This window comes from Antechinus flavipes, chromosome 5 (assembly GCF_016432865.1).
Source record: "Antechinus flavipes isolate AdamAnt ecotype Samford, QLD, Australia chromosome 5, AdamAnt_v2, whole genome shotgun sequence".
Taxonomy (NCBI): Eukaryota; Metazoa; Chordata; class Mammalia; order Dasyuromorphia; family Dasyuridae; genus Antechinus; species Antechinus flavipes.
The window spans coordinates 123,882,643-123,893,843 of record NC_067402.1 but is presented as its reverse complement, the minus strand read 5'-3'; the positions used below and the strand labels follow the sequence as shown (position 1 = coordinate 123,893,843).

The 11,201-nt window shown below is 32.5% G+C and overlaps 1 protein-coding gene across 2 annotated transcripts in view; it reads right to left on the bottom strand.

Moving 5' to 3' along the window:
• Positions 1–6,022: 6,022 nt before the first annotated feature.
• The window catches only part of FAM3C (FAM3 metabolism regulating signaling molecule C), a 55,296-nt gene continuing 50,117 nt past the window's right edge, over positions 6,023–11,201 (bottom strand). For both annotated transcript variants that reach the window (XM_051963429.1, XM_051963431.1), the window contains 2 exons: positions 7,546–7,672; positions 6,023–6,938 (listed from right to left, as the gene is read on the bottom strand). In XM_051963429.1, the coding sequence (XP_051819389.1) occupies positions 6,849–6,938; positions 7,546–7,672 (217 nt within the window). In that variant the 3' untranslated portion in view covers positions 6,023–6,848. The remainder of the gene's footprint in view (positions 6,939–7,545; positions 7,673–11,201) is intronic.

Here is an 11,201-nt window from a genome sequence, read left to right as displayed (position 1 = left end):
ATGTATTTCTACCTACACTCAGATGAGATGTGAATATAACTGAGAACATCATCAAAACACAGGTGTTAAAAGGCAAATGTCAGTGCCAGCTTATCTGGGTGTGAATGTAAGAACACATTCCAATCTGTATGATTTCATCTTTCCAATAGTTTAAAAATGATACAGCTGCATATTTTTTTTAAAAAAATAGTTTTCAACACTTATTTTTATAAAAGATTTTGATTTGCTTTTTGTTTTTCCTTCCTCTCCCCTCCCAAAGACAAGCTATCTGATATAGGTCATACATGTTACATAACAGATTTCCTTTTGATAAAGCTATTTAAGCAATATAAAACCATAATCAACTACATTATTTATTTTTAATGGTATGGCTAATTTTTTAAGTGTATGTGACTTGTAAGAATCTAAGGAAAATTTATACCTAGGATACCATTCTAAGTCTACAATTATCTGCTATTGCTAGAGCAAACATTGGTAAAGGAATAATCATTTTCTGAATAGGCTGAATTGAAATCAGGAAATCGGGGGGGGGGGGGAGGGAAGTTATTCATTACACTTAATTTTCATTAAACAATTTATAGATGGTTTGATTTCTGAAGATACAAATGGATGTTATCCAACCACTTTTTTTATGATTTGTAGTCCTCCTCAGAAAGTATTCAGTCCACTGTGATAAATTTAGTTAAATGAACAAAATGACACCATTCTCCAGAAAATATGAATGTCTGTCAGGGTTTTAATAAATCTTCCTAGTAATTCAGCATTAGAACCAGAAATTTACTGTATGTCTTGTAATTAAAACATTCTAATTAGACTAATCTGAATTTGGAGCTAATATTTCCTTAGCAGGGTAACTAGAGCCACTGAAGGACCTACAAAGTGGTAAATAAGAGGAACTAAACTTGGCATAGACCCCGCAAAATTCAGAAAGCCATACCTGTGGCTGCTAGAGCCCTTAGGACTGCTTTTGGATATAGAATGTTGCCTGTAAATTGCAATTCTTTTACTTTTAGACAGAGTTAAAAACACACAAACCAGCCATTTCAATAGTCTTCACTCAACATGACCCCATTTGGGGTTTTCTTGGCAAGGATACCAAAGTGGCTTGTCATTTTCTTCTCCAGCTCATTTTTACAGATGAGGAAATTGAGCCATACAGAGTAAACTGACTTGCCCAGTCAAGTCAAGAACTACATGGCTAGTTCATGCCAAAGGCCAGATATGAACTTAGGAAAGTAAGTCTTCCTCACTCCAGGACTACTATTCTATACACCACCACTTACCCTGTAAAATTTAGGATATTTTATAAGAGCAACCTAAATTACAGTAGTCTTTAATTCTGCAAATGGTGGGGAAGAGAGGAAGAGGATAGTTTTCAGAAAGAATAAAGAGTTTAAATCTTGAAACCTTCCCTAGGCATAAAAACACAGTTATAATTCAAAACTGCTTTTATCTGAGATTTTTCAAGTTGTTCCTTATAATTCATACTGGGATTTTGGGTATATAAACTGCTTCTGCCAAATAAATTTCTGTAAATTTTACTTTTATTGTCATTGAGGAGTATTGAATGCTAGACAAAGTTAGTGTGTAAAGACCAACACTTGAACCTGGGTTTCCTGGACTTTTATATCACTTAAAATCATGGATCGTGCATCAATCCAACAAATTCCAAACCATTCCAAAAAAGAAATCTATAAAAGTTAATCTAATTTATGACTTGGAAAAAGTCTTTGATTAATGCATTATCTTGTTTATCATGTCTAATCAAGAAAACCCAAATTTCCTATTTTGTGATTTCCAAGGAAAATATCACCAGAAACAAAATCATGCTATGATAGAATCTGTCACCTGTGAATCTGCAAATCAATTTAAAAAACTGTCAAGTTATTTATGGCATTGGATTTTGCCCAAACCTATGATTTCATCAGCATAGGGAACACCTAGTGAGGATATATTCTAATAATGAAGAATGAAAATTGTTCTGCCACTTACAAACTTAAATTTTGTCTATGACACCAAGAAAAACATTCTCAGGGACTCTTGAGGTTGTTGCCAATCACTTCGCCACCTAGTGGCCTCTCCTACGGTTTGGTTCCAATGAAAGGAATGAATATTCAGGACTGTGATTCTCATGCTACAGTAAACAGGTCCCTCTGCTCTATTTCATATTGTTGAATTTCCATCATGTACATTCATGGGATGATTATCAACCTAGTAAAGCAGGATCATATTACTTTAAAGGGAACCAAAAAAGGGATTTCCGTTTACATTTTCTGTAATATACAATATTTAGAAGTATTTAATAGCTGCTAAATCACACATGAATGTGGCTACTTTGTCCAAAAAAGGCTAGGTTTGATCTTAGCAAACTTTAATATACTTATTTTTCCAACATATCTCTGCCTTGTTCATTTAAAGGAAATGTTATTTGCTTTATTTTCTCCCCCTATTTCTCCTCTAGCAAAACAATGCTAATAATAATTACTCATACTAAACCTAAGATTTAGAATTACTGCTAATAGAAGTAATTCTAAATCTTAGGTTTAGTATGAGTAATTACAACTTAAAAGCTTTTAGGACTCTCAAGCAATCAACTCTTCTAAATCTGCAAAGGCTAAGGGAGTTACTATTCTCACTAGTCTGGAGAGGGGAAAATTAGCAATTAAATGATATCTTGTATCTGATTTAGTGACCCATTTGGTGTTTTCTTGGTAATGGTACTGGAGTAGTTTGCCATTCTCTTCTCCAGGTCACCTTACAGAAGAGGAAACTAAGGCAAATTGGGCTAAGTGACTTGCTCAGGGTCACACAGTTAGTAATTACTGTGTTAGAGGCCAGATTTGAATTCATAGAGTCTTCTTCCTGATTCCAAACCCAGCACTCTATCTACTACTCAATTTAGCTGTATGATGGGTTAGTCTGTAATCATGGATTTGACACTAGTGTCAGATTAGATTAAGTATAAATTGATTTGAAATAATTCTTCTGTTTCTTTCAGACCAAAGGCAAGAGACAGATCAGAGGGAGATAAGAGAAATTATTTTTTAAGTTAAACAAAAGAATCTGATTTTTCTCTTTTCCAGTGGAATCAAAAACTAAAGATAAATATCTGACATTTCTGAGTAGTTAGTAAATCATGTGTCCAAATAGTGGTGTGACAAATGTCTAACCATAGAGACAAGAAAATAATCCAGTGACAAAGAGCTCAGCAATTCACATTTTCATAAAGCTTGTCATTTCTTATTTGTCACTATCTTGTCCTGTTAAAATTGATGTATCATATTCTTTTTCCCCCCATTGAATAGTATTGTATTTTTCCAACTGTAGGTAAAGTTAGTTTTCAACACTCATTTTTGTAAGAATCTGACCAAATATTTTTTCCTTCCCTCCCCTCTCTTCTCCAAGACAACAAGCAATCTGATATAGGCTTGTATAGATATTCTTGAACAAAAATTTAAGTGTGAAAAATAGATAATGAATTTTCACCTTCAGAAAAAAATTCATCTTTATCTTCTATACCCATTAAACGTTCTCAAAGCTGAAATTCCTCATTGCTATACTCACTGAAAATTTCTTCTTTTAAAACTGCTATAAAATGCATAGTGATATTTACTGCATATGTTCAGTTTCAATCTTTTCAGTTATGTCATAAATTCTTAAAGTGTAAGTTATTAGTAAATTACATCTGATACAAATATAATAAACATGATTACATATTAACAGAGGCTGCTAATGAAAATGGTTAAAATGAAAAGATTACTCTCACCTAAATATTGGGCTTAAGAATTTAAAGTCCAAAGACTAGTCCAAGAATAATTTTTAACTTCCCAATTGTCCTTTATTTTACCTTTGTCTTTCTGCTAATAATTGGCATAATAAAGTGGGATAAGCTTCACTGCAAGTAAAAAATATTCATAAAACATTAAACAGTTTAAGACTACATACTTGTGTTTTTAATAAAGAAAATTTGAACTGCATTAAAATTAACTTACTTTACTTCACTTACAATGAGATGATTAAATAAAACAAAAAACAACCAAACCTAAGAATAAAGGTAGTGGTAAAATTATTGCATCTAAAGTTTGGAGAAGGCACAACAAATCACAGAGGATATTTACCTCCCCCCAAAAAAATCCTAAAACCCTAGCATCTTTTCCTTTTGAAACTTCATATTTTCATAGCATTTACATCAAAAGCAACATTACATTATTGTTTGCATTTCTAAATTTTTATATGCAATGCTAAGGTAAAAATCCAAAGGAAAAAGGCATAGATACATGCCTTAAAACTTACAAGATAAATATCTCATTATCTGGAAAATATTACATTTGTGATATTTATGTTTATCAGACAATGCAACAAACTTTCATACTAGAAAACCAGGAGTATTTAATAGTCATTATCTGAAAGAAATTTGATGCTTTACAATCCCTGATACTGTAAAATTTACAAAACTGAGGGAACTGATGTCAAAATATGTATGGAGAATGCTTTGCTTAAATGTCCAAAAACTACAATTTTTTTAATTGTGTAAAAAACATAAGGTACATTTTTTTCTTGCTTTACATTCAAGCTTAAGTACAAGCTATTTAACTTTCAATAAACATTTACAATTTCCATCTTGATTTTGCTGTTTTTTGAGCAATATTTTTTATAAAGCAAAATTATAAAATCTCCTCTTTTAACACAAGTTACTAAAATTCTGATAATCTGCAAGTGTTGGGTCTGCAACGTGTAAAACATTAACTTGTTCCAATGATTTACTCCAAGATTTTAACATTCATACCACATATATAGCTAGAGAGTGTCAAGGAAAAAATTGAAACTCAGTAAATTCAGTGAATAGTTGAAGATATTAAACAAAAAGTTGAATTTCTCTTACATTTTTGTGTAAAATTGAATATAAAATTATCTTGAGATTGCCTAAATTAAACATTTCTGAAAAGATTAGAGTATTAGAGAGTATTTAGAGCAATACACTAAGAACTCTGAAAATGCATTATCCTTGCCAAATGTCTTAATAGCTATAAGCAAAGTATTGCTGATTGTAGAGTTGCATAAAGACTGAATGCACAATTTGGAACTATGCTCAAAAAGTTATCAAACTGTGCATACCCTTTGATCCAGCAGTGTTTCTACTGGGCTTATACCCCAAAGAGATACTAAAGAAAGGAAAGGGACCTGTATGTGCCAAAATGTTTGTGGCAGCCCTGTTTGTAGTGGCTAGAAGCTGGAAAATGAAAGGATGTCCATCAATTGGAGAATGGTTGAGTAAATTGTGGTATATGAATATTATGGAATATTATTGTTCTGTAAGGAATGATCAGCAGGATGAATACAGAGAGGACTGGCGAGACTTACATGAACTGATGCTGAGTGAAATGAGCAGAACCAGGAGATCATTATATACCTCAACAACGATACTGTTTGAGGATGTATTCTGATGGAAGTGGATCTCTTCGATAAAGAGAGCTTTAATTGATCAAAGATGGACAGAAGCAGCTACATTCAGAGAAAGAACACTGGGAAATGAATATAAACTGCTTGCATTTTTGTTTTTCTTCCCGGGTTATTTATACCTTCTGAATTCAATTCTGTTCGGTTCTGCACACATATATTGTATCTAGGATATACTGTAACCCATTCAACATGTAAAGGACTGCTTGCCATCTGGGGGAAGGGGTGGAGGGAGGGAAGGGAAAAATCGCAACAGAAGTGAATGCAAGGGATAATGCTATAAAAAATTACCCTGGCATGCATTCTATCAATAAAAAGTTAAAATTAAAAAAAAAAAAAAAAAAAAAAAGACTGAATGCACAAAACTTTCCCTGGCATGAGTTTTTTGAAAGCTCTCAATTAACCCTCCCACTCTTTCACTAATCATTTTGCTAATAGAAATCAAAACTGACTAAGGAAGACATTTCATTTTTACAGACAGGGGCATTCAGAATACTAGTTATAAATTGCAAGATTTCATTAATCAAGAAGAGAGTAAATAATGGTCAGAGAAATACAAAAATAATAATTTAAAAAATCTGTTTATTTCTATGACCACACTGCTAAACTATATCAAGTCACTCTTCAAATGGCTACTACAAAGTTAACTTATTTGCATCATAAATACAAATTGTTTCAAGCTGCACTTCAAATCATATACATTTATACAATTCTTGTATCACTTTTTTTTATACAAAAAGAATTCGTTGTGCTTTTTTGCAGATCTGATCTAAATTTCTATATCAAACATTTTAATTCTATACTTTAAAATTTTATTGGCTAGGAATCTCTGGGAGAGGTGAGGAAATAAAGTAGGAAAAGAAGTGAGGTAGAATAGGAGGGGTATAGGGTATTAGACTGCAAAGCAAAATTCCAGAATATATACAACTAGTCAAATACTTCTTTATTAAAGATTGATTACTGCCTTCAAAAGGGCAATATATTAAAAAAATTTTTTTAGCTTTCCCCCTTCCCAACAAAACTATTTTTCACAATGGCCCATTCTTTTAGCAATTAGATCTATAAAACAATAGTATAACATTGTCTTCATAATCTGTTCACAATATGTGCTTAAAAAGACATTTCTACATCTTAAAGATGTTTATCATAATGAAATCTAAATACTGTGCTTTTAGAGAGACAATAGCTTAGAAAATGTTCATTATGGTGGACTTATTTACAAAATTTACTCTTTAGGTTAGCAATAAATAATCCTGATTTTGGAAGAGCTCATACTCATGCATAAATGACAAGATGGATATATACTCTCAAAATATTTACATGTAATATCTCCTTCATAGCACTCCTATCAATAGCATAAAGATAATTTTCTCTAATATTCTTCATGTTGTTCAGTCTTGCTTTTGGGGGATACATCCTTCCATTTCTACAACTTCTGGCCATCCTTCATATTTATTTGTATCCTTGTTGTTCTTTATGTGCTACAAAAAAACACACACACACAAAATTCACTATTGCAATAAAAACACAACAAAATGATGTGCAAAATGTGCAAATTAACTATTTCCCAGATTAAAGGTTCCAGTATTAGTAACCTTAACTACTCACTGCCCCAAAGATCAAGATGATAAAAGGAATCTTAAATCTGTTATTTATACCCATAGTTCTAGTGCACTGAAAGCATATAAAAATGTTGGAGGGATGGAGTTTTAAAAGTTTTACAGGTGGGGCAGCTAGGTGGTGCAGTGAATAGAGTACCAGCCCTGAAGTCAAGAGGACCTGAGTTTAAATCTGAATCCAGGCATTTAACACTTCTTAGCTGTGTGACCCTGGACAAATCACTTAACTCCAATTGCCTCAGGAAAAAAAAAAAGTTTGACAGGTTTTTTAGAAGATAAAAAGTAGTATGGTATTTTCAAACAACAAATAAGAATAATGCTCATACAGGGCAAATGGCCTATTTGATGTTTACTCACTTGAGACTAAAAATAAGTAGGACAAGATTATTTTTACTTTTGTAGAATGCTAGACATTTCAAATTTATTCACAACATATAATACAAAAAAAAAAAAAAATCAAGAGACTCACCTGTTCAAAGGGGCTTTTGGTCTTGATACCTTTTCCACCACAGAAGACCCAGTTGTCTCTAAAATCAAGGTTACTGATAGCTGTACTTCCCAAGGCAGCAATCAATAATCTTGCTTCATTAGTGAGTCTGAGAGGGAATAAATGAACATAATATGAAAACAACTTATACAAACTGCATTAAACATAAAAACACTACTCCCCCTAGTAAGATTAAGAGTATTTTAGAGAAAGAGTAGACCAATTAAAAAAATTAATTTTGTGAAAAGCTAAAATATTATCAGCAATTTTATATAAGTCATAATGGTGAAGGAGCAGCTAGGTAGTTCAGTAGACAGAACACTGACTCTAAACTCAGAAGAATCTGTGTTCAAATCCAGCCTCTGATACTTACTACCTGGCAATTAGTATTAAAAATTGGCTTCAACTCAAAACTATTTAACTATATACACTACATAAATTAAAACAATATCTAGATCAACAGGTAGATACATAAAAACTCTCAAACAACTAATACTTGTATGAAGAAATCGTGCTGTATTGAAAAATACATTTATACAAAAGTTAAACCCCTGTGGCAAATTATTAGACAAAAATTGGTTGAGATTTTCTGACTTTGATCCTCTTTTACAGAAACTTCGTCATATACCTCTGCTTTTCCCAAAGACATTGTTAAGAATTTTTGGCATAAATAAAGCTTCTCATCAGAACAAATCAGAGCAACTAAAAAGCTAGATATAGGGGAAACCACTGATTGGGGAGGAGAAAAAAGACCATCATGGGATTTTAACACGGAATGTTCTGTGACGTGACAAATTGTCTTACCAATGTTGAAAACTTGTGGACAAAGCTTAATAATAGAAGTCCTAAAGACTTTTGACATCATATTTCCTTGAATTTCCAAATGACCCATTTATATTCTTATAATCAAAGAGTTTTTGATTTTTTCATTAAAGAAAAACTGAGGACGTGAGAAAACAATTGCATCATTATTTCTTAGTTTAAACCTGTCACTTCACTGGTACAGGAAACTCTACTAATACACAGCAACAATTTTCTTCAACTCATAGTTAAGATAGCTGTGTGGGGCACTAATGGATTAAGTGACTTGCTCAATATCCTAAGAGGTAAGATGTAAACCAAATCTTCCTCATATTAAGTCAGTCCTCTCTCCATTAGATCATGCTGTCACTTGGGGCCAGTTAGATAGCACAGTGGATACAGCATCAGCCCTTAAGTCAGGAGGACCCGAGTTCAAATGTGCTCTCAGACACTTAACACTTCCTACTTGTGTGACCCTGGGCAAATCACTTAATCCTAATTGCCTCAGGAAAAAACAAACAAACAAACAAACAAGACATGTTGTCACTGAAGGATTCTTAAATGCTAAAAATCATTACTCTCTTACATTTTATAGCTGTTCTTGTGTTTTTCACATTTTTATGGTAATATCAGTTTGAATTTATACACAGTTATGTAAATATTCAAATTTTTATATAAGTATTCAAAGTGTTAATCTGTGTTCTGTAAACTATAACAAGAGAGGAAGGAAAGAAAAGATTTTTTGTTAATTAAAAAAAATCTAAATGAAAAAAATTTCCTTAAGGGAAAAAAAAAAAAAAAAACAGTTCAGAAAAATAAAAGTAAAAAGCCAGTGACAAGGAAATTAAAAGCAGTTACCAAGGAGGTTTCCTGGGATATTAGCCAAAGTCCTAATACTATTTTATACTCTTTCTGTCCAAAAAGTCCACAGCTGGGCCCCAAATCAATCCAATTGGGGGCAAGTTAGCTCAAACTGCCCAGGTCTGCTCTATAGCTCCTTTGTTCACAAATATCCCCAAATGAAGTTATGGGAGTGTGGGAAGTTAACTCAAACCTTTCTAATTCCAATGTCCTGAGCCACAACAGTATCTAAGGAGAAAAACAGCCTGCAAAGAATTGTACTTGCTTCCATGCTTTAAAAAAAAAAAAAAAAGTAGCATGTGTTAAATGCTATAAAGTAAAATGTTATATCCCAAAAGTTGATTGATTTCATAAAGCTCCATATATGAAGACTTTAAATAATTTTTTTTAAAAAATCAATCTTTTGAAGTCAATTTATACATTTAGGTTCTGTTAGATATACAAAAAAAGGATACAAATTTTGATTTGAATCATGCAAAATATAATATATTTAGATAAGTCTTTGGATTATAATTAAGCACACTTAATTGGGTTTGGTTTCTGTCCTTTCAATTTACATAATTTAAAAATTTGCTTTGAATTTAGCCTAGCTATTTATTCTAAGAGATTTAGAAACAATCTGAAATTTTAAAATTAAAAAAAATTTTTTTGGCATGCTTTTTACTCCCCTCCCCCCCACTATTTCTTATGTCTGATTATTTAAAAAAAAAAAAAGTGGAATATCATTGTACACGGCAACAAGAAGATTATACAATGATCAATTCTCATAAATATGACTCCAACAATAAGAGGGTTCAGGCCAGTTCCAATGATTTTGTGATGAAGAGAACCATTTACATCCAGAAAGAGACTGTGGGAAGTGAATCTGGATCACAACATAGCATTTTCACTCTTTTTGTTGTTTGCTTGCATTTTATTTTCTCTCTCATTTCTTTTCTTTTTGATTTGATTTTTCTTGTGCAGCAAGATAACTGTATAACTATGTGTGTATATATTGGATTTAACATATTTTTAGCATGTTTAACACATATTGGACTACTTGCCATCTAGGGAAGGGGGTGGGAGGAAGGAGGAAAAACTGGAACACAAGGGTTAAAATGTTGAAAAATTATCTATGCATATGTTTTAAAAATTAAAAAGCTATAAAGAAAAAAAAAAGTGAAGCTGTAAACTGGTATAGCCATTCTGGAAAAAATTTTGGAACCAAAGTGATGATATATCTCTGTGCACATCTTTGACCCAGAGATGTCACTACTTTCACACATATTAAGAGATGTCACTACTTTCACACATATTACAGTCCAGTCAGAGTGGCCTTATTACTGTTATTCACTCATGGTACTCCATAACTCCCCTTCTTCATCACTACCTCTTATTAGCTTTCTTCAAGACTCAGTTTAAACATAACCTTCCATATGATGCCTTTATCACTCTACTTAGCTGAACTTCCGGTATTTTCTTTTACGTCTCTTATAGATGCATATATACATGCATGTTGCCTTCTCTCATGGCCATAGCACAGAGCATAAGACATAGTGACATTTTAATTGAACAATTGATAGTCATGCGGATTACTAAACATGTTCTTTTAATTAAAATGTATCTTCCAAATAGCAACATTAGACATATATAAAAACATGACAATGATTTTATTATGTAACCTTGAAGGCTATGGCACGCATTATGCCTATTGGGAGGGGGAAAGAAGAGTCAATCACAATTAAAATGACTTGTCCAGGATCACATAAGCAAGTAAGTTTTTGAGGCCAAATTTGAACTCAGGTCATCCTGACTCCAGGAATAGTGCTCTACTAACTGGACCTAGCTGCCCCAGATGATGCTTTCTTAGTTGATCATAATACTGGTACAAACACAGTGGCGATGTTCCAATGATCTTGGATGGTGAGAGCCATCTACACTCAGAGAGAGGACTGTGGGAATTAACGGTGGATTACAATATAGTATTTCACTCTTTT